Raw genomic sequence first — 24,569 nt, 5'->3', positions numbered from 1 at the left:
AGATCTGTGTGTTTCTTACTATGATGACATTCCAGAAGGCTTTGGAATTATGGTTGATTTCCCAAACCTTAGGTAGGATATTTGTGGAGCCTGTCGGTTATGTTTTCTATTTGACAGAATGTGCTTGTCTAGAAGCACCACATCTTCTTTCTACTAGTTCCTTTTTTTTTTCTAATGTTTTCTTATAAGCCCTTAGAGTCACTCTGGAGTTGGACAGCCTCTGCATTTCATATATAAATAAAATAAAGTTTTGAGGCAACCTATAAACCACAGGCTTTGCAGTCACTCATCTCTTCTATCATCACCAATTGGAAAAAACCACGGGTCTCTAAAGATTAGGTGGAGACAGAGAAATAAGTGTTTTTACTGCAACCACTGTTGTGGAATCAGATTTCAAATGGGCCCTGAAAATGTTCCCACTCCATGTTTGATATCATTCAAAAGGGAAGTTTCTCCATTTGTTCATCAATCTTATATTGGATTTCTTATTGTAGAAGGTGGCAGTGTTCCATTAAAAGGCTCATGTACCCCAAAGCATATATGGATTTGAAGAATGGATCTGAGTAGTAGAATAACATTTATATAGCACATTTCCTCCAAAGGGAATGCATATGCTCTCCACCCTCAAGAGCAGATTTCCTTTTATTTTTATGATACCAATGCTCAGTCTAAATCCAGCTTTTCGGGGGGGGGGGGATTCTGATGTTTAATAATTAATCATATGTGGGCCTAACAAAGCTATATCCCAGTTGCTATAAAAAATTTCTTGCAACTCTGAAAAGTATAGTATTTATTTTGTTTCAGAAGCTACATGACTTGATTTGAGATTTACAGTTCTCTGTTTAAGAAAATTTTCATATTAAAGAGGAATCTTGATAACTTTATAGCTGAAATTTAAATTTCTCATTTGTAATGTTTTTTTTCAACTGAGTTGAAATTGATTTGAAAAAAGCAGTTGACTGCTTTTCTTGTTGTTTGCATGACTTTTTGATGAAAGGAAAGTGTTTTTAAAAGTTTAAAACGTTTCTGATATGAATGAATATTGATTAAAATATATAAGTAAGCTTCCCTAAGCAATATTTTAAACATTTTAATTTTAGTAACAACTGTATCAAATATAATTGTAACATTTGAAACTAAATTCTATAGGAATTAGAACTTACAAAATTAAAGTTGTTGTATTTGTACTTTAAAATAAGGTAGTTTCTCTTTTATCAGGCTTCAAGTACAATACACATTTTCACAGGTATCAATAGAAAAACTTCTTATGTGAAGGAATCTTGCCTTACTTTTTATTTTATTTTTAAGTATTTCTTATTAAATTCCATATTGTTTTTTTTTAAAAAGATTACATTTCTATAAATGAATACTTCTCTTTTAAGCTTTTTCTCCCTTTATGCTTAATCTTGCTTTAGTCTACTGTTGTAATGTGGGAATAACCTTGAGAGATAAAGGGAAGACATGCTGCATAGGGAATGATCATACATAAGTGAGAGGAGCCCGCAAGTGCTTAACAGTCAGAAAAAGAAATCTAGGAAGGACTCACCATAATTGATCAGGTTGTTGAAAGTGACGATGAGAAATTTGTACTTTTAATGTAGCCATACAATAAAGTAGAACTAGTTCATCTGGTTCTGTTTCCTGTCTAGTTTACTTGGGAGGGTTGACAATTGTAATACTCTTCTTAATGTATTTTACAATGAGCATTTGATTATTATTATTATTATCTTAAAAATACAAAATGACATGCAATCAAACAAATGGGAATTGTAAAACTTTTCCTACTCCGTGTATTACTAAATTCATTTTTTATATGTATAAACTATAATACTTGATAAAAGCAAAAAGCAATTGTTCTGAAAACACCAGAAGTCATACTGACAATAGATAACATGAGGGCAAAGAGGCTAGTCCATGGTTAAAAGTATAAATCACAAATGCCACTATAGTGACATCATCAGTCCCTCCAAAAATATAGCCAAAGTAAGTCCAAGAATCAAGGAATTCACAAACATATTTAAAGGATAAAACCAAAATATCAGCAGTGTATAATACTAGCTGAATACCCATGCTCCCCTACAAAACTATGTGATTGGGCTTGATAAATCAACACTTACAACTTGAAAATTAATGAGTAGTTCCGATCAGTGTCTCCTCTGCCCTTCTCTCCTTCAAGCTTGCCGCACAGAATCCTCCCCTATCCTATTCCCTTCTCCCTCGGGCTTGCCCCACAGAAACCTCCCCTATTGTATCCCCTTTTCTCCATCAGGCTTGCCCCACAGAAACCTCCCCTATCTTATCCCTTTCTCTCTCAGGCTCCTCTCCAAACTCCCAGCCAGCAGGCTCGATGAATCACATGCTGGCCATGCCCACATCCAAGGTTTCAGGTTGGGAGGGGGAGTAGAACATCTAACTTCTTAGCATCAGACCATATTAATAATAATATAAGAAATTCTAATGATGTGATGGTCATTTCTAAAAATCCTTTCTTAGTGAGCACCTAGAAGCCAAGAGGAACATACGTGGGAAATTTGAAGTTTGTAGGCTTTACAGTTCTGGAGATTTTGTGATGATGCGTGAGTGGCATTTCGCCAAAGTGCCCTTTAGCTTTACTTTAATCTACATCTAATAAATATGGTATGTATGTATGTGTGTGTGTGTATGTGTATGTATGTATGTATGTATGTATGTATGTATGTATGTATGTATGTATGTGTATATATATATATAATCATATTTATTAGATGTAGATAAAAGAAAAGCTAAAGGGTACTTTGGTGTAGCAGTTAAAGGCATTAAGCTAAAAACCATGAAACTGTGAACTCTAGTTATTTCTTAGGCATGGTGCCAGTTTGACAGCTTTAGATGAATCACTGTCTATCTACTCTAGGAAGAAGATAATGGCCAACCAAGAAAATTGGGTAAATTTGTCCAAGTAATCATCAGGAGTCAAATCTGACTTGAAAGTGTGTATGCATATGAGCATGTGAGCGTGTGTGCACACACACACACACCATGCATTAGAAGCAGGAAAAACAATAATTGAGTTGGGCTTGGTTTCTGGGGTTCCTGGAAATGTACCAAAAGCCATAGCTCAGAATGATAGCTGCTGCTGAAGTAATGGTTTACTTCAATGGATACAAGACAATTTATATAAAATCATGCTATTAAGGTTATGTTCTTTTCTGGCAAAAATAATTGGATTTTTTTGCTGGCATAGATGTCTTCCAATAGTAGTATAAGGGTTTTAGGTTGTTGTGATATTGATGATATAATCTAGAAAAATGTTAGTTTAAATTTCATGTTGATTAATCATCATTAATTGAGAATATTATTGAAGACATACTATGTCAAACAGGTAAGTTAAATTTTCTGTAAACTTTCAGTCCAGATTAGTTTAAAAGAAAAAGTTTTAAGTCTAATTAAATGCAGTCTCAAATTTCATTAACATTTGTATAATGTGAGTTATTTTCAATACTACTATATTTGCTATGGTTCCATAGAGAATATTTTTCTAAAAGTATCTGCACTTGTATATCTTGATAAAAACTATTAAATTGCATTTCAAAATTCCAGTAAAATTGGATAGTACTTCATATAAAGCTGAATAGTATTTTACTATTTTTAAATGATTGCTATAAAACTATAGTAATTATCCAAATATGTGCACTAAACAAATAGCAAACTCAGGTTAATTCATCAATTTTTTTTTAATATTTTAGGTGCTCCATGAAGAAACTGCAATACCAGGAACTGATCTGAAATTGTCATACTTAAGCTCCCGAGCGGCGGGGTATAAATCTGTACTTAAGATCACAATGACACAGTCTGTGATACCATTTAATTTAATGAAAGTTCATCTCATGGTGGCAGTAGTAGGAAGACTTTTCCAAAAATGGTTCCCTGCATCCCCAAATTTGGCTTATACATTTATATGGGATAAAACTGATGCATATAATCAAAAGGTCTATGGTTTATCTGAAGCTGTTGGTAGGTTTTGTTTGTTATCAGGTTCTTTTGAATACGCTAATATTATGTAGCAAAAATGATATTCAATAGTATAATTCTTGGTGGATACATTCTATAGAAAAAAACAAAAGTATGCTGTAAATTAAATACTGTTGCAGTCTGATATACACATCAAATATAATTTTTATGTACAAATACAGAAATATGAATGGAATAATCATATTAATTTTGTAACTATTGTATTGATTGTGATAAACTATTATTTTTACATTGGGGAAAGTAATAGTTAGAAACAACTGCATTGAGTGGATCATTTGTAACGCTAACTTACACGAAGAAACATACATTTGTTTTTGCAGAAAAAGCCCTATGTGGCCATGATGTTTTTCAAAATTGCCTGAAATTTGCTATTCAGCATCTGATACTTTACAACACATGGAGCCATAAACTTATTTCAAGGGAACATCAGTATATACGAGAGCTTCTAATTTTAATTATTCGGTACATTAATTAAATCTTCAAATACTGAAAAATACCGAAAAAATTGCTAATTAAATGTCCAGACCTGAAAATAAGCAAACCCAAGATGTCTGTATATGCAAATAAAGTTATTTACATATTTATTTATTTATTCATTCTATTTATACCATTCCTTCCCTCCAGGAACTGACAGTAGACTATATAATATTGCCTTCTCCAGTGTTTTTATAATAATAATGGTGTGATAAGTTGGCTGAACAATTGTGAAACTCCAAAATGTCCAATGAATATCCATAGCAGGTTTCTTCTAGACCTAATCCATCATTTTAATTAATATAGCACACATATAATGGATATTCACAACATCCATTTCACAATGGATGTGAAAAAAGTTTTATTTAAAGTTATTCTAGTATAAAATTATGTTGAGGTCTTTCTGAAATAAGACACAGGAGATGACAAACAGTAGAAATGTGCATCCATATTGAATGTATTCTCAATTACCTAAATAAAATTTATATGATCATAGTTACCTCTGTTGGTACACCAAATCAGTGGATGGCAGATACAATTTTAAAAACTACATAATTCACTGTACCAATTAATATTGACACAATTTTCAGAGGACTGACAGTTATAGAATTACAAGAAAACCAACTAAATGTTTGATAGTTTCAAGCACAATTACTTTGGTCAGAACTTTTAGGATCTGTTTTATCATGTGCAGTGTCAGGGTTCTGACCAATGCCCTAATTAAATCATGAGCCTTCAAATCCAACTTCAGCCATGGAAACTTACTGGGTGAATTTAGGCCAGAAGTTCACAGCACAATTTAACTCATAAAATGGTGGGAAAATAGCAGAGGATATGCTACCTTGAGTTCATGGAGGAAAGGTGGAATATAAATCTAGCAAATGGATAAATATTATATTCCGTAATACCTTTTCCATGCAAAATATATTTGTTTTCATATAATCTTTTTGTTATAGTTTTTATTAAATTTGATTAATGAGAATAGTAATTGTGATCTTTGTATCTATGAATGATTAACTGTTATTTCTTGATTGGATTCTGAATCAAAGCTCAGTTCCCTTTTCAAATGCCAGCCTTCATATCTTATTTTAAAAGAAATCATTTAATTTTTTGAATTTAATTTCAAAACCTTTAATTTCAGAATTTATGGGTGCCACATTGCCAGCTTTTTTTTTTAATTTATATTTTTCTATATTATATTGTTAGTGCTTTAATGGATATTTTTTTAAATGTCAAGATTTAAAGATTAAAATTAATCAGATAAAATAGTTAAAAGCCTTTTTACAGTCACTCTATATTAATAACACTGTAAAATGAAAATAAATTAATCATGACTACCTTCCATTGAATTGCATTAGTTTATAGTAAAATAATTATTTTATTATTTATTTCAGTATCTGTTGGTTATGAATATGAATCTTGTTTGGATCTAACATTGTGGGAAAAACGGACAGCCATTCTACAAGGTTATGAACTGGATGCCTCCAACATGGGTGGATGGACACTGGACAAACACCATGTATTAGATGTTCAAAATGGTGAGTATTATGAATCTTATAATGTTATGCAGTACATCTTAATTGAAAAACATAAAACCCCAGATTCCAAGTCTGAACAAAAGTTTATAGGCATTATCTTGGAGAATACTGTTATTTTTTTTCCAATAATGTGATTAATTCATTACTCTGAAACACAGAAGCATAAATTCAAAAATTACAATTCTTCTTTATTTTAAAATTCAAATTTACAAACATACTTTAACTCACATAAACACCATGACAATATTCCCTTTTTTGTAGTACATAATATGAAAATACTGTATTGGTATTTTCTTCCTCTCCAAATCAATTAATTTCCATGTAATGTAGCAGTAAACTTTCACTCTTTTATCTGATTCTGTCTCTCCAAACATATATTATGCAATGTATACAAACAAACAAACTGTATGTGAGAGGGGGGGGGGGGGGGAGAGAGAAAGTGAAATAAATCATAAGAGGTTGGTAAAGGAATATCTCCTCCTTAAGAAAATATCTGTGGGAGCACTAAAACTAGACACCCGTTTGGTGGCAAATAATCAAATAGAAATATGCTGATTTCATAGGGAAATAAGTAAAATGTTCGCCCTTTCTCAAGAGATTGTAATGCACCGTTAACCATGAAACAGTATAAAAAAAAGAAGCCACCCAGTCAATGTGGTAATTCATGTAAGGCTAAAGAAATCAGTGACCGAGAACCTACTCATGCAATGTTTTTTAAGTATATGTATGTTCATTTAATTATTTTTCTATTATTTTCTGTTTGTAAATCAACTTCAGTGCTTAGAGATGTACTTAGGAGGCAGTTGGCAAATAATGACTTTTGAAGGTGTAATTGAAAAAATGAAGTGACTAGGATGAATGAGCTGGAAAAATGTATTGGCTTAGAGCAAATACCGTGGCAGGTTTTTATATGGATATCTTGAATGACTGCAATAGTCCAATGTTCATCTTTTCCTTGTTTATATTAAAAGACAGATGTGAGGGAACAATTTTTCAGAGTAATTAGGAAATGTGTAAATCAGATGGTATAGTGCTAACCTCTAGGAAGCATGATTAAATTTATAGAACTTATGTATTGAAGTGACATTGCAGGTTTCCTGATTGTCATAAAGGATGTGATCATAGAAGTAGGGTTTCAGATTCCAGTAGGGCACTAAATTCCTAAGTTCTTATGACAAATTGAATTCCATATAGAGTAATGATACAATCTTCTATATAGTCTTCTGGTAGATAGGGAGGGAGGGGAAATATGATAGATAGATAGATGATAGATAGATAGATAGATAGATAGATAGATAGATAGATAGATAGATAGATAGATAGATAGATAGATAGATAGATATTTAATAGTATATGGAATATTTATCTAATGAAAATAAATTAGCTTGGATTGTGAAACTTCATAAATATATTTTACTGGTAATCAAAGTATAATAATTATCATGAATTTCAATTTTAAATTTTGTACAATCAGTGAAACCAGTGTTACCATACAGTACAAAGTGACATGTACATTGCATGATTTAAATTAGATTGAGATTTATAATGAAACAAATGTTACAATAACAGCTCACTGTTCTTGCTGCAGACTTAGATTGACTCATTAATCTTGATAATAATAAAGAAAGAAGTCTGTCCAACTGACAGCATTAATTGTGAAAGTCTACATTAGGTACATATCTTCCTTCCCCACATTTTCTGTGAAGGTCATAAAAAATGATGCTGGCAAGATACTTTGTCTTTTTCCAATGATTGTTGATGCCTTTGAGCAGAACTGGGTTTAAAGGGCAGGTGGCCTGCAAAAGAATTTTTGTTGTGTTTGACATATGAGAACGTAACTGCAAATACATTATAAAACCAGACTCTGCAACCCAAAATAAATTATTATAAAACCATTTTGCAATGTGAAATTGAGGCTGTCAGAAAACTGCTCTACAGTAATAATGTACTAATACAAGATTTTGATTCGTAACAGCACATATGTTTGTAGTTTATTCCAAGAAAAAAAAGAATGTGAAAACATTGCTCCAATCCAACATTCAGCCGAAACGAAAAGAGAAAATCTGCATGCAAATGAATTCTGCAGTTCTCTTTCATATAGCAGACTGAGAAGCAGTTTATGCAGAGACACAGTCAACATACCAGCTTTCTGGAACAAAAGAAGACAAACATAGATTTGAATTCTCTCCAGAAACAGAAGAGTATTGCTAACTGGGGTTGCATGCACATAGCTCTTGTTCTTGGGCAGACTTGAGAACCAGCTGTACAGCAGCTGTTTGCATATGGTTCTGCTTCCACATATTTGGCTCATTATATGTAACATTACAAGTCTAGATAGAAAATAATGTAGGAGAAATTCATTGTGGACTAATGAAGATCCTTGTTTTTCTTATTATTGAACTAGCTTTAAATATGAATGGTTGCGGACAAGATAACTAACTATATATTGTTAAATAGAGTTACAGTTAGAATTGAAAGGACAATGCCAATGAGATTCTAAAACATTGTTTCTTGGTATGTGCTCACAATGCTTGATGAACAAACCATTTCTGAATTTCATTGGTATGTGCTCAGATATTCTATTAATATATTAACATCCATGAAATGCAATCACACTATGAAATTTTAAGTGTACTTTATTTAAAATGTATCTTGTTATTAAAAGTTATTACAAAGACAAGGGGGATCATGTTTCTGTTTTTTTTTTAAAGGAATCCTGTATAAAGGCAATGGGGAAAATCAGTTTATCTCTCAGCAACCACCTGTTGTTAGTAGTATAATGGGTAATGGCCGACGGCGCAGCATTTCTTGCCCAAGTTGCAATGGTCAAGCAGATGGCAATAAACTCTTGGCTCCAGTTGCCCTAGCTTGTGGAATTGATGGAAGCCTGTATGTAGGAGATTTCAACTATGTTCGACGGATATTCCCATCTGGAAATGTAACAAGTGTACTTGAACTAAGGTATATTTTCCCCTAATTTTCCCCTAAGTTTTAGAATGCAGTTGTGATGATTCAGTAGTGTCTCCTTATCCATAAATATAAAAATACAAATTGTATCAAAATAATATTTTACTCACACAGCTTGAAAACCATTTAATATATCATTACCATTCAGGTGGCCATGTCAATGAAGCCATTATATATCATGACTACAGTGTTTGACTACTACTAGGAATACTAAGTTTGAGTCTTTTTTCAGCCATAAAAATTCACTGGGTGATTTTGAGTCAGTATTTCTCTTTCAGCCCAAATGATTTCACAGGTTGGTTGTTGTGGGGGGAAATTGGAGGATGGAGCATTCTCTATGCCACCTGGAGGCCCCAGAAAAAAGGCAGGATATCAATCTAACATCTAACTAATAAATTAATACATAAAATTAAGGCTAAATTCTTACTAGCAACCTTTACCAATTTTTTTCTTCTTTTAACTTTTTCCTTCTAATACTGTTCTTTTTGCTCTTCCTTCTTTTGCCTACCCACCAAGAAATAAAGATTTTAGACATAGGTAAGCATTTTAAGCATGTTCATACATTTTGTTGAGGCTATTATTGGCTTTAAATGAGTAAATAAGGTACTACAAAAACTACTAAAACATTATTTGAATAAAATAATAGTAAAACTATTCTGAGATAAATCTTACTAGTATAAGGTAAAAACTTGCTACTGTTCATTATTAATCATATTATTTTCACATCCCAGTTTAACATGTTACATTTTAAAGTCTGACACTGGGTAAATGTAATGTTTAAAACAAAACAGTGCTTCATTATCTTTATATATTTCTGATCTGTTTTTAAGGTATTGGCTATGTTTTATTTTAATGATTCGCTATCTTCATTCTGCTACATCCATCACCCACCTCATTGTCTTTTGGGCATCCTCAATATCATTGACAGAGACTTCCATGCTGCCTTTTATATGGAATCCATTTACACACACATTTGACTGCTGGGTATCAAGGCTTGCAGTTATCCAGATAACATAGTTGAGCATTGTATACATGTGTACAAATATGTCTGGGTTTCAACAGAATAGATCAGAGAATGTTTTAGCGCTGTGATGGAAAATCTGATATACAAAATTTAATCTCTGGCGTCTCAAATGTGTCTAAAGCTCTTAACATTGGAATGCAATGGAATTGGGAACAGGAAGAAGAACATAACAGAATACTTTATTTGGCCAAGCGTGATTAGACCCACAAGGAATTTGTCTCCAGTGCAGAAGATATTAGAGAGAATCTACTTTTCGGTTCATAATATTTTAAAAAGTTAGAATTAAAATAGTTCGAATCCCACTTTCTTTATGATGTGTTTTAATGATATTATGAGTTTTCAATTTCTCCAACCATAAAATGCTATAAAAGGTAGCTTCCATATATGTATGTATGTATATATGTGTATGTATGTATGTATATGTACATATACATATGTATGTATGTATGTACGTACATACACACACACACACACACACACACACACACACACACACATATATATATATATATATATATATATATATATGTTGTTGTATTTGTGCTGATAAATAAAGGGAGACTAGTATAGATCTATTTCAAGCTATTTAGCTCTCATCAGCTAGCCATACCCTTACTGGGATTTGAACCTGGGCTATATTACATACTAGGCAGACATCTTAGCCATTAGGCCACAGACTCTTATCCGTTATCAGCCAACCCAGGGTGAAAGGTATCTATTAGATTTTTACAACCCCCGGTATGCCCAAATATGGGAGGAAGATCACTACTTCCATTCTCTATCCTTCGGCTCGTCACAAGAGACCATCCAGGCAGAAACCCAATATTTTTACTGTTGCCTTTTTGTTACATTTTGTTGTATTTGTGCTGATAAATAAACGAGCCGAAGGACAGAGAATGGAATGTATGTATATGTATGTATATACATATATATACATATACATACATATACATACATATACATACATACATACATACATACATACATACATACATATATATATATTCCTTGAGTTGTTCTCTGTCACCTTAACAATAACAGTATTTGGGTTAGCACATATTCACTTTCTTTTTCAGTGTTTTTCTAATATAATAATACTAAGTCAAATTCTACTATTTTATGCAAGTTAAATATTCTTTTGATTTAAATTTGGTTAGTTTAATTTTTTCCAACCAAACTGTGTACAATTATTATCCAGAGTTTAATTTTATATCAGATGAAAGATTTTATTTGTCTTTAGACAAGGTCTAGGGACATTAGTGAGAAATTTTACGTGAAAAGGCATACATTTGATCCATTATATTATTTTCTGTACCCATCATTATTTTGAAGAATTTTCAAAAATATATTTTCCAGTTAAGAGGTTTCTGATCAAATCCAGACATACTATTTCTTAAAATAAAAATCAGAACAAGCTGTCAGAACCTTTAGTACTTTGCCAAAACCTGTTCACAATTTAAAAATAGAATGCCTCCGATTTAGGCTTTTATTGTTCAATTGCCCTGCTGCATTAAACACATTTTACCAAAACTTAAACTGATTATATTTTCCATCCAAATTTCTGTATCTATTAAAATGACATATTAATAATTATTCAAAACCTGTTCCTACTTCAAACCATAATTTAGTCACAACTTGTTTATGTTAACCCCTGACACTCTTTGCCAACAATATTACATGCAATGTGTTATTCTAACACTGTTATATTTATATTTATGAAATACTAAGCAGTATTTTTTTGTGAACAGATGCTCTGATATCACCAAATCTATTGGATACATGTTAGTAGCACATTTGCAAATAAATTAGAAATTGATCTGATGGATACTAGGGCTTTGTGCATTAGTAGGCAGTCTAATATTATCAGCAATATATTCATTTTTTATGCCATAACTTAGATCTATTGTTATTGATGCAGCTAGTTAAGCTTTTGGATTGTATCTTTGAGCAACAGATATATTCAACAAAGTTATTTACTCATTAGGAAAAAAACTTTTTCTCCAAAATTTATTGAGCTTTGAAGAAAAGCTCTAAAACTGTATATTCTTTTATTTCATAGGAAAATATGGTAGCATATTTAGAGGTTTTTAAAATGCTGTGGTATTTTGAAAAAAGCTAGATTTTCTCACAAATATATCTAATATATGAATTTATGCTCAGTGATAAAGTACTTTTTGATCAGAAGAAAATACAATATATTATTTATCAGTAATATAGATCAAATGGGTTAGATTTATGAAAAAAATGTTGAGAACAAAGAGTGAGCTAAGTGAAGAAATCCAGATATGATTATTTGAAACTAACATTTTAAATATGTTAGAGATGTCTTAGATGTCTTAGAATTATACACAATTCTAATATTAAAAGTAAAAAAATCACAAAATAATTAAATTTGATCCAAGTTTTAAGGCAAATGACAGTTGATTTGTCTATACAACTAGGCCAATTGTTCTCAATTGCCAACTCAATTATTTTAAAATTTCTCTAATGTATAATAGAGAAAATATCAATGGATATATCCCATATAAACCAAAGATTTTTGGAGTCTTCTATTATTTTTTAGAATGTGAAGTTATACTAAATGTTCAAGAACCGTCGAATTAGACAAACAAAAAAATTGGCATGGGATTATAATCATACTAAAAAAAACTTGTTTTCCTTTTTGCAGCAGTAATCCCGCTCACAGATACTATCTTGCAACTGATCCAGTCACAGGAGAATTGTATGTTTCTGATACAAATACAAGACGGATTTATCGTCCAAAATCACTTACAGGAGCAAAAGATCTGACAAAAAATGCTGATGTAGTAGCAGGGACTGGAGAACAGTGCCTTCCATTTGATGAAGCACGATGTGGCGATGGTGGCAAGGCTGTAGAAGCTACTCTGATGAGTCCGAAAGGTGGAGAAAATTGAAAATTTATGAAGAGAAAAATACACTTTATTAGTCAGCATTCATGATAACATTTAACACTGTTGAGTTGTTTATTCAATCTTGTACTTATATGTAGTTTTCTGAATGGAAGAACCTTCCAAAAGTAAAGTTGCAAAAATGGTTTTTTATTTCCTATCATTAATAATTTGTCTTTCATTATCATGCATTATGAATATTTTTACCTTCTATCAAGAATGTCATTGGAAACCTGGAATGATACCTAAAGGATGGCATGTATATGATGCCATAATCATGCAAAAACTATAATTACATACTTGCATCATAAATGTGTTGCAAGTATGTAAATCATGCCAATTGTATGATTGCATCATTATGCATATGTCATCATTTGTCCATCTATGGTCGTGTGTGCATGCTTTAAAGACTTTGTATCCAGGGAACCATGAAGGGTTCAATAATTAGACACAATGCTTAACAAACTACAACAAACAATGTTTTATTTTCATACATGATATACATCTGGTTAGAACCCAGTTCTATTAAATCTTTAGAATCATTCTTGGTGTTTAATGAAAAGATATAAAAAAAACAGTGTATAAATAGAAGAGGAAAAATGTTGATTTTTATAATTTGAAAGAAAATCATATCGTATATGCTTGTTTGTTTGTTTTACTGAAGGAGTGGCAGTAGATAAGAATGGATTAATCTATTTTGTTGATGGGACTATGATCAGGAAAGTGGACCAAAATGGAATAATATCAACATTACTTGGTTCAAATGATCTGACTTCCGCGCGACCATTAACATGTGACACCAGCATGCATATCAGCCAGGTACTTTTAACAAAGGTGTTTTGTTTTTTTTTGAGATAAGTCATTTTCCCTGAAACAGCCTGTATAGTTCACACAATAACAACATCAGCATCTTCTTTGTCAATCCACTAATGAAAAAATAAGTGCAGGTTTAAATGAATAGATTGTTCATCCATCCATCCAGGTCTAATCTATTCATTCACATGTCTTTCCAGTAAATAAAACTCCTGACAAAAGACAAGGAAAGAAGGAGGTTTTTTTAGATTTTTATGTTATGGGATTTTCTTATGCTTTTATTTATTTATTTATTTCTGTCCGTGAATTCTAGACAATTAAAAAACTCAGCAATACATTTTGTGTTAAGATATTGATAGTTATTTCAACTTTGATCATTCCTTAAAATAAAATTTACTGCCTTATACAAGAGCATTGTATTGAATTTAGGGCCCCTGGGAATAACGTTCAGTTAAGTTATTTATTATTTAATTCTACAAAATGTAAATCATCAAAGTGAAACAATATAAAAACAAAGATTTTATACACTTTATAACATCATTTTAGAAACAATTGAGAAAAAAAACCCTTCAAGGTAGATTCTAACAATTATTGCACATGTATTAACAGATCTATTAGAAAACTACAAGACTCAGATACATTTAGCACAAACATTTATTCATTCTAGTGTGCTGCAGATATTTCTTTCTTTATTTGCTTGCTTGCTTGCTGCTTCTTTGCTGTGCTGCAGTGGGTCAAAAGCTAATCTGAAAATCAGAACTGTATACCCAAAAGTAATTTAACACATGACAAAAATCAGGAAAGACTATCAAACTTCATAAATCAGCATGTTTATCAAAACCTATTCTTGTCTGAGCATAACTCAGATGCTGTATCTCCTAATCAGAACTATGATTGCGATGGCATAGATTTTGCAACTTTCTAAGAGATTTTGTTAGATTGATATTTTAATAAAAGGCTCACAAATTGATATAATTTTAAATATTGCCTTTTTTTTCTTTGCATTGCTGGGTTTCTAGGGACACAAGCTTTTAATATTGTGTGGGAGTTAGACCTGGCGGCCCCATTTGTTACACAGACCCCCATTTAAATAAATCTACCATTAACTTTTAACAGATTAACAGAAAGGATCTTGTAGATCATCCAACCCCCCACCCAAGCAGGAGACACTACACTATTTCTGACGAATGGCAGTCCAGTCCTTTCTTGGAAGCTTCCAGTGATGAAACTCCCACAATTTTTTTTTAATTCTTTCATTCATATAAGTCCATCCTCTAAAATCAAGTTGCATTGTTTCCAGACTGTTCATTGTTTTTAATTTTTAGTCTAATTGTTTTCACCTAAATTAAGTTATTTAAATTGTTGGCTAATACCATTCTCTGTAATCCCATGCAATTAAAAGAAAGCAGATAAGTATTCCAGAAGTAGTAACTAGAGCCATTTTAAATTTCATTCAGAAAATTTATTTGGCTAAAGCCAGGTTAAGTAATGTGTTAATAAATTGTTCTTTTTTTGATAAGGTACGTCTGGAGTGGCCAACAGATTTAGCTATCAACCCAATGGATAACTCCATATATGTGCTGGATAACAATGTAGTGCTTCAAATTACAGAAAATCGGCAAGTCCGTATAGCTGCTGGAAGGCCAATGCACTGCCAGGTCCCTGGAGTGGAATATACAGTTGGAAAACATGCAGTACAAACTACCTTAGAATCAGCCACGGCTATTGCTTTATCTTATAATGGGGTGCTTTACATTACGGAAACAGATGAAAAAAAGATAAACAGAATAAGGCAAGTAACAACTGATGGAGAAATCTCATTAGTTGCTGGAATACCTTCTGAATGTGACTGCAAAAATGATGTTAACTGTGACTGCTATCAAAATGGTGATGGCTATGCTAAAGATGCCAAACTCAGTGCCCCTTCTTCCTTAGCTGTATCACCTGACGGAACACTGTATATTGCAGACCTTGGAAATATTCGAATAAGAGCTGTGTCAAAGAACAAACCATTGCTGAATTCCATGAACTTTTATGAAGTTGCTTCTCCAACTGATCAGGAGCTCTATATCTTTGATGTCAATGGCACTCATCAGTACACAATGAATTTAGTCACAGGAGACTATCTGTACAATTTTAGCTACAGTAATGACAATGATATAACTGCAGTTACTGACAGCAATGGAAATACCCTTCGTATTAGGCGTGACCCCAATCGGATGCCAGTAAGAGTAGTATCTCCGGACAATCAAGTCATCTGGTTAACCATAGGAACCAACGGTTGCTTAAAAAATATGATAGCACAAGGACAGGAACTAGTCTTGTTCACATATCATGGCAACAGTGGACTCCTAGCAACTAGAAGTGATGAAATTGGATGGACGACATTTTTTGAGTAAGTATAATCTTAATATGTACCATTTTGAAGCATGCACAGTTGGTGTAGTTGAAATTTGATATATATTAATAAGACTGATAAAGCAACTATTAGAAGAGGAATGCTGCACACAAAACAGAATACATGATCTACCTGATAAGAAATCCAGAGTAATGCTGTAACCAAAGCTGATAACCAAGCTAAATCAGTCAATCCCATTCGTGTACTATAGAAAAACAGCTATTTTGACATGATAAAGTTATTTTGACATGTAGTGCCAAACTACTCTGAAGTAAAAAGTATGAAAATAAGGTTTGTTGTTTCCTGTAGTGCTGGTTGCCAAACTCAATTTCATTGAGGGCTGCATGAAGGTTTTGTTTGACCTCATGGGGTTGGGGTGCGCATGGCAGAGTGGGAATAGCCAACTCCACGTCATACGTGTCAGGGGCCCCCGTGGTAGCTCGAGCACTTTGCCAGCGCAAACAGGCTCCTGGGCTCCATTTTCGGCTGCAACAGCCTCCTGCAACCTTCTGCCAGTGAAAATGGAGCTCAGGAGGGCTGGTAGAGACATTGTGGCCCAGTCCTTCACTGTTTCCAGGGTGGCCCTTTGGGCCAGATCTAGGCACCTCACAGGCCAGATCTGGTCCCCCAGGCCTTGAGTTTGACACCCCTGCTGTAGTGTATTGAAGCAGCTGCCCATAATTGTTTGCACTGGTTCTAGGAAAGTTGCTTTCCTCAGCAAAATGTCAGCATCTGTTTTCTCAATTATTCTACGCGTGTTCTTATCAAAAGCAATTCAGATTATTCAGAACTCTGCTGGATTGGGTCCAGGATCCATCTAATCCAGCATGGATTAGATTCATATATCATTTCCATGTACAGCTAGCCAGACATCACCTAGGAAACACACAGTCAGATTCTGACTGGAACAGCATCTTTTTCTGTGTACCTCAGAAAAATGCTATGATTTATAACTAATAATAGCTGTCGAAAGATTGTTGCATCAATATAATGTTCCTATTGCAAGACTAGCAGAAGAGACAAAAATCTAAATGTCCAGTCTGAAAAGTAATAACGGAAATAATTTAGACAAACATTGCTAGGCAGCAATTAAAAAAGGGACAGGAATGGAAGTTGGTTTTTAAGTTGATACAGTACAGGATGTGAAAGAAGAGCATGGAATAAGAATGAAGACATTCAAAAGACAATAGAAGAAATTTAAAGGGCAGAAGAAGGATGTGCTATAATTGTAAAAATACGAAATTAGGTGAGTTGAAACATTAAACCGCCCATTTAAATAGATTAGGGAATTAAATAAGCACTAATGGAGATATTTAGAAGCATATTGTCAACCCTATGTTAATTTAAAGAAATCAAAGAAACTTTCCTTTCCTTTCCAGTATAGCCACCAATTAGCATCTCAAAGTTCTCTGTTTTTGTCTGAACAATATGACACACTATATGGGAAAGAAATAATTGGAATCAGTTCTTCCATGCACTTTACTATGGAGGCTGAGTCCTATAATTGCTCCTAACATGTAACTTCTCTTATTATTCAAAAAGTCCAGTTGACTGTCAGGTCAACTTTTATAGGTATGATAATAGAAAATTTATCTTTGAATCCAAATATAGTTTTTCTTTTGTTATAAGAAGCCATCAAGAAATTCCCACTATTCAGGCATGTAGCTTCTTTCCAGAAAACAACTAAAGTATGATTATATTATGTAAATCAGTTAAACATCCTTTTCTATAAATGTATGAGGACTGGTATTTTTTAATACATTTAGACAGCCACCTGTTTAAATAACATGAAATCTTAATATTATTTTGTGATAAAAAGATGTATTAAGAATTGATACATTCCAAGTATAAATGTAAAATTAAGTAAAAATACATGGAAAAGTATGTATTGATCAAAATGAAAATAAAATCTTGCTTTGATCCTACTTCACAGTTTAAATAATCAAACCATATTCTGTTTTATTTTTACTTTTTTCTTTTACAAAGTATGTGCTGCCCAATCCATTTGCGGCTCTTGGCAGCTTACAAACACTGATATAAAAGCCAAAGTAAAAAGCCATTAAAGCCCACTTAAGAAGGTCTTAAAAAATTCTAAAGAACTCTTTAGAATACTAGATCTCAGTAAAATATGTTAAGCCCTTCCAGAACTATAACAATTACAATAGCAAATTGTTCTCTCAATAGAAAAAAATGTTCTCTCAATTAGCAAAAAGTATGGTGCAAGCTATATAGGAATTAGCAATTCTTCAAGTAACCTGGGCCCAACCTATATAAGATTTTATACACCATACTGAGCACATTGACTTGGGCTCATGAAGCAATTGTTAACCCGTACAGCTGATTTCTTATTTCCTACAATTACCATTCATCATCCACATTATTGCATTATGGAGCAATTGAAGTTTCAAAACTATTTTATTATGCCCATTCAAAAAAGCACTTTGCAAATTCTATCCTTGCAGAATGAGTGTACCTACTATATCAGCCAATGCTGATAAAAGGTCCATCTTGCCACTAATATAATGTGGCTTTCCAGCACCAGTATCAGATCCAAGAAGACCTAGAAGCTGTACATCTGATCCTTATGAAGTCTAGCCCCAAGAAAGGAAACACTCAGGGGTGGGTTTCAAAAATTGTTCGAACCTACTCTGTGGGCGTGGCCTCCTTTGTGGGAGTGCCTTGCCGCCCATGTGACCAAATGGGAGTGGCCTGCCACCCATGTGACCTGGTGGGAGTGGCCAAGATGATGTTATTACTAGATATTACTAATTACTAGATATTATTAATATTACTAGATCATTATTAATGTGTAGATAACTGCGGGACATTACACACACACACACACACACACACACACACAAAAACTATGACAGTGCTAGGAAAACACCAAAAAAATAAGAATCCCCCCCCCCAAAAAAAAGACTGCCAATGAAACCAGGTTTTTTTTCCTAAGCCAGGAAAGACAAAGTCACTGGAATAAAAACCATCAAGGCAATGTGGAAAATTATAAAGGACAGGCGCTCACAGAACCATCAACCACCTCAGAATTACCTAAACAAGGAGGGTGAAACACACTGCCTTGCAACAAACCTGGCCTGCCCATAGAAAAGCAGCCACTTTGAGACACATAAACCTGGTCTGAACACTTAAAAGCAACATATTGCATCACAAATAAAACATTTGCAAAAAGGAATAACATTTATTGTAATAAACATTCTATAAGCAATAAATAAATAAAAATTCCCTAAAATAATTAAAAACCACCACGTTCAGAGAACACCAAAGGACCCCACAGTCCTCTCCCACCGTATCTTTTTCTTTTTTGTCCTCACTTTCTCCTCCTTCCCCCCCAACCCCACTCATTTCTAGCACTGATGATGTTACCAAACTAGGAGTGCTGGAGAGGAGCTCTCACAGGGCGAAGAGCTTCCCGCTACAGGCACAATCTATCTGCAGCCGTAAATGATTGCAAGCAGCAGTTTCAGGCACCTGCTCGCAGCTGACAGTTGCGTTTGGGAGCGGAGGTGGCGGCAGCGGAAACAGGCACAGACGGGATGTCCCCGCATGTTGAGTAGAAGGAAGAGGCGGGGATGCGTTGTTTCAGGGCGCCCCAGGCGCCGGCTCCTCTAAGTGCAGCCCATTCCCCCTCCCAAGAAGACCATTTTCTTTTTAAAAACGCCTCTGCAGACGATCTTGAAAACCTGCGAGGTTGCTTTGGGAGGGGGAAGACAGGCAGCATTCCCCCCACCCCATCCCTGGTTGCCTGCAGCCTCGGAGCCTTCCGCAACTTGCACAGTAAAGGCAATTAAGACCTTCTCTCGCTCGTGAGATTTTCTTTACTGTGCAAAGGCTTGCTTTAAGGCTGCAGGCTCCGAGACTGCAGGCACCCAGGGAGGGGGAATTGCTGCCCATCTGTCCCCTTCCAAAGCAACCTTGCAGGTTTTCAAGATCATCCGGAGAGGCGTTTTTTTAAAAAGAAAAACCCTGCAGACACCCAGCGACAGGGGCCAGGAGCAGTACCGGCGTTCCCGGAAGTTAATTACTTCCAGGTTCACCGACCATCCGGTTCGCGCAAACCGGGGCGATCCGGGAGGAACCTACCCCTGGAAACACTTGTACCTTGTCTGAATTCTGGTTTGACTTATTCTCCCACATTTAGCTCTTTACATCTTAGTGACATACAAAAGAACTCTAAGCATGAATCCAGGTTTACAGAAAAACAGGTATAGATAAATATACAGCAATCTTCACCCATGCTAAGCTGGTGTGACTTATTCCACATCAGAATGCAGGGCTACTTGGGAAGAGTTCTTGATGTCTCTAAAAACAATCATCTCTTGCATGAAATTCTGCTTTCTGTTGATTTGGGGTGTTTTGTTTTTACTTTCAATCTAATGCTACCAATATTGCCATATGTTGAATGAATATAATTTTGTCACCGTCATTATTTTAAGTTTGGAGGTGAAGGAAATGTTATCTGTTCTAGGGGCCTGGCTATTTGGGATCCTAGTTGAGAATTGTGCCCATGTTCAAATTTTGTGGAGAGCAACCAACAGTAGATGCAATACTATTAAGGAGAGTTATTCATCAATCTCCTTTTACACAGTTAAACTATGATTTGGTCAATATCTGGACCATCGTCTTAATTGTTTTTTATTTCCTCAATTCTTTTAATTTTTGTTCATATTTTAGGTGCTTATTTTTAATTGTTTTATTATTAGCTATTGTTGAAAATAAAGAATTAAAAATAAAATACAGATTTATGTTCATTGCCAATTAGATTCATGAACAGGTATTTGAAGGTGAAACTGTCTAACTAAATATGTATCAGTCACATTAAAAACTAATTCACATTTTATTTCCAATGAAAAACCTTAAACTGCAGGAAGTCCTTCCCATGTCAAGAAAAGGTTAAACCCTTTCATTAAACATGCTGTCCTACTGATTATACAATTTCAGCAATACTGAGATGCCATAGTAAAATACACCATATTTTCTTCCAACAGGGGGAAAGATAAACATAGCAAGACACTTAGTAGATTGAGTTTTATGTCCTCAGCAGTAACATTTGAACTGACATTTAAATTAGTTAACTGAGATGCAGAAGGACCCAACTGTATTTCCTGATGGATGAATTATATTGGGGAGTGGGGGTTGGTATTCTGAAAATGGGAATTCCTGGCAGACAAATCAGACTCTCCCTTCATATAATCTAGACTTGAGTCTCTGTATTCATCCCCAAACTTTCCTGTTGAATCTGAATTGTCACTTAAGTTTAATGCTAAAAATTCAGATAAAAGTTTCAATTGTTCTGGGGTTCTCTATTGGAATACTGAGTTATGAAATACAGTAGTCCATGAACTATATGTTATCCATAAACCTTTTCAGAATCACTGTACTTTTTATCCATATACTTTTTACACTTGTTCTAGAAATAATGCATGTCCAGGTGTCGTAATGATAGAAAAGTAACATTGCCATGGAAATAATCTGCAGAACCATCCCTTCCAATATATCATAGCAATGTGACAAAGGGAATTCCATTGTAAAGTCTCAGGGGTTTAAATATATGTTCGGCTCTGGTCTGAGATAGTGTAGATCCCTCCCCAAAATATTTAGGGAACATTTTGAATATCTCCATTTTACCTTATTTCATTGTTCAAAAATGTTGGAGAACCTAATAGGACCATCTATATATTATATACAGTATACTTAGAATTCTTGATTAGTAAAGAATACTATGAGAGCCAAGGTGGCGCAGTGGTTAAATGCAGCACTGCAGGCTACTGCTAGATCAGCAGGTCAGCGGTTCAAATCTCACCGGCTCAGGGTTGACTCAGCCTTCCATCCTTCCGAGGTGGGTAAAATGAGGACCCAGATTGTTGGGGGCAATATGCTGACTCTCTGTAAACCGCTTAGAGAGGCCTGAAAGGCCTATGAAGCGGTATATAAGTCTACTGCTATTGCTATATTGCTATTGCATTTGATTGGTAATTTTCAGTAGCTTGACAGTAAAAAAAAATTCCAGCAACAATATTGTAAATGAAAAGATTCAGATTGATGCAATGGTTAAGGCATCACATGTTAGTTCTAGTCCCAGCCTAGGCACAAAGCCATCTAGGTGACTCTGGGCCACAGGGCTAGTCACTTTCTTTCAGCTTTAGGAAGGAAGCATTGGCAAACCACTTCTGAGAAATCTTGCCAAGAAAACTCAGGGACTTGTCCAGGTAGTTGCAAAAAACTGACTTAAAGGAACAAAAAAACCTTCTTCAAAATAATACTTATTCTTTAGCTCTGAGGCAATGAATACAAAAATAGCACTGTTTGATTTTGTGAGACAGCAACTGTCTCATGTCCCTGCTCTTTGCAGATGCTATGACACAAAATATTATTGCAAATAGGCATGGAAGTAGGTAATATTTGTTCATGCTCAGCCCTAAAACTTTATATTAGAATATTTGCCATTTAAAATAAATTATTATATCAATTGAGGGCAAAAGAAGAAGGAGACACCAGAGAATGAGGTGGCTGGATGGAATCACCGAAGCAGTAGGCGTGAGCTTAAATGGATTCCAGAGGATTGTAGAGGACAGGAAGGCCTGGAGGAACATTGTCCATGGGGTCATGATGGGTCAGACACAACTTCACAACTAACAACAACAAATTACATCAATATATACCATGTAATTGCAAATACCTATTTAAAATATGCAGATATGAAAAGTTAATGAGTAGCTGCTAAAAGATAAGGTGATTCTTATGATTTACTTCAGGTTCATTTTATTCTATTACTATGGCTGTATTATACAACGCATTTAGCTTAGTTTTAAGCAATTCATTTTTCTGAGTTTTTACATTACAGTACATTAAATCAGTGTTTTTCAACCACTAGTGTGCCGCGACATAGTGTAAGGTGTGCCGTGGGAAAATTACTTTATATATAGTCAATATAGGCACAGAGTTAAATTTTTTTAACATTTTCTAATGGTGGTGTGCCTCGTGATTTTTTTCATGAAAAAAGTGTGCCTTTGCACAAAAAAGGTTGAAAAACACTGCATTAAATCATATACTAACCACATGGGTGGGTTCACATAACAAAAAACAGACCAGGTTTTCTAAATTTATATGAATATAGCCACAAATTTTGCAGCATACCTGCTTGAGCGTGTTATCTGAGTGTCTGGTTCTTTTTTGCCACATAAATATGACCCAATCAGAATGAGTATCTGGTTCAATTTAGGTATATAGTAGCAGTCTGTGATATTTTCTTCCTGAATTCTATTAAGCCAAAAGTGGAAACCAAGGTTACCAAGGGAAACAGAATTTGTGTTAGTGCCAAAATATGTCAGTTTTGGTCCACAAATCATCCCTGAGTTGAGTTTTATTCAAAAGGGTCTTCCTCACTATAAAAACAAATACTAAAATTATCAATTAGCAAATAAATACTATTTCTGTTGTGTTTCCAAATACAAGCCATTCAACATTGCAATTAAAAATTTAAAAGGTTGTTTAATTATCTGCTGCAAGGTCAGGTGAATACTGTATTGTCATTCAGTCCTAATTATTCTCTGAGTTGCTAAATATTTCTGTAATTATATATTGAATTCCAAAGCAAGTCAAGTTTTGCATGCTAAATAACTTATTATATCTCTAACAAAACTCTTCCCTTCCACATTTGTTTGGCTCGCGGATTATTCAAATATGTAATTTCTCTGATATATGCATGAGAGTTTGAAGCAAGATTTGATCTTAATTGTGTTTTGAGAGCTGTATCAAGAGTAAACTGTGAAATCCCATAATGAAATAGTGTTTCATCTTTCTGTCTGATATTTATTATTTTATAAATACAATTATTTCTATATTCTTATTGCCGTAGTTACATTATTTGAATTTAGTGAAGCAGAAATGAATGGACAGAGCAAATAATTGTAATCCATTGTATAGCTCCAGATTAATCATATTGAACACATAAAAAAATAGCATGTATCTGACATTAAAAATTGTACTATCACAGATTATTAAAACATTGGGTAAATGAATTCATTTTTACAATCAGTAGTGATTGTAATATAGATATATACAGACTACCATACAGACATTCTGCTGGCAGTATATCATATGGCAAAAAGCTATATTGATACAGCTACATCTACCTTTTAGCTTCAAATAAAAATATTTTGTTTCTTCCTGTATATTTAAGGAATATTTTAATTTAATGCTGTTTAATTCTAATAGAACTAGATTGTGTCTATCTCCTTCAGGTCATGTACTTCAATTTTTTTTTAACATCCCCCTCAATTGATCTAGTACTGCAGCCTGGAGATACCTCCTATAGGTCAGGATTTATGTAAACCATACAAAATGCCAAGTGCTGCATTTATTCCAACTTTTGGGTACAATTCACCATTTGAAATTTAATGATCTGGACAAGCGAATTG

General features: G+C 33.9%; 1 protein-coding gene across 4 annotated transcripts in view; it reads left to right on the top strand.

The window, feature by feature from the left end:
- TENM3 (teneurin transmembrane protein 3) overlaps window positions 1-24,569 on the top strand; it is a 360,542-nt gene that overhangs the window by 314,032 nt on the left and 21,941 nt on the right. For all 4 annotated transcript variants that reach the window (XM_032223762.1, XM_032223765.1, XM_032223764.1 and 1 more), the window contains exons 16-21: window positions 3,723-3,990; window positions 5,877-6,020; window positions 8,732-8,981; window positions 12,680-12,912; window positions 13,585-13,739; window positions 15,254-16,128. In XM_032223762.1, coding sequence (XP_032079653.1) covers window positions 3,723-3,990; window positions 5,877-6,020; window positions 8,732-8,981; window positions 12,680-12,912; window positions 13,585-13,739; window positions 15,254-16,128 — 1,925 coding nt within the window. The remainder of the gene's footprint in view (window positions 1-3,722; window positions 3,991-5,876; window positions 6,021-8,731; window positions 8,982-12,679; window positions 12,913-13,584; window positions 13,740-15,253; window positions 16,129-24,569) is intronic.

This window comes from Thamnophis elegans, chromosome 9 (genome assembly GCF_009769535.1).
Source record: "Thamnophis elegans isolate rThaEle1 chromosome 9, rThaEle1.pri, whole genome shotgun sequence".
Taxonomy (NCBI): domain Eukaryota; kingdom Metazoa; phylum Chordata; class Lepidosauria; order Squamata; family Colubridae; genus Thamnophis; species Thamnophis elegans.
Note: the sequence above shows the minus strand (reverse complement) of the source record. Positions and strands in the feature narration are given on the sequence as shown.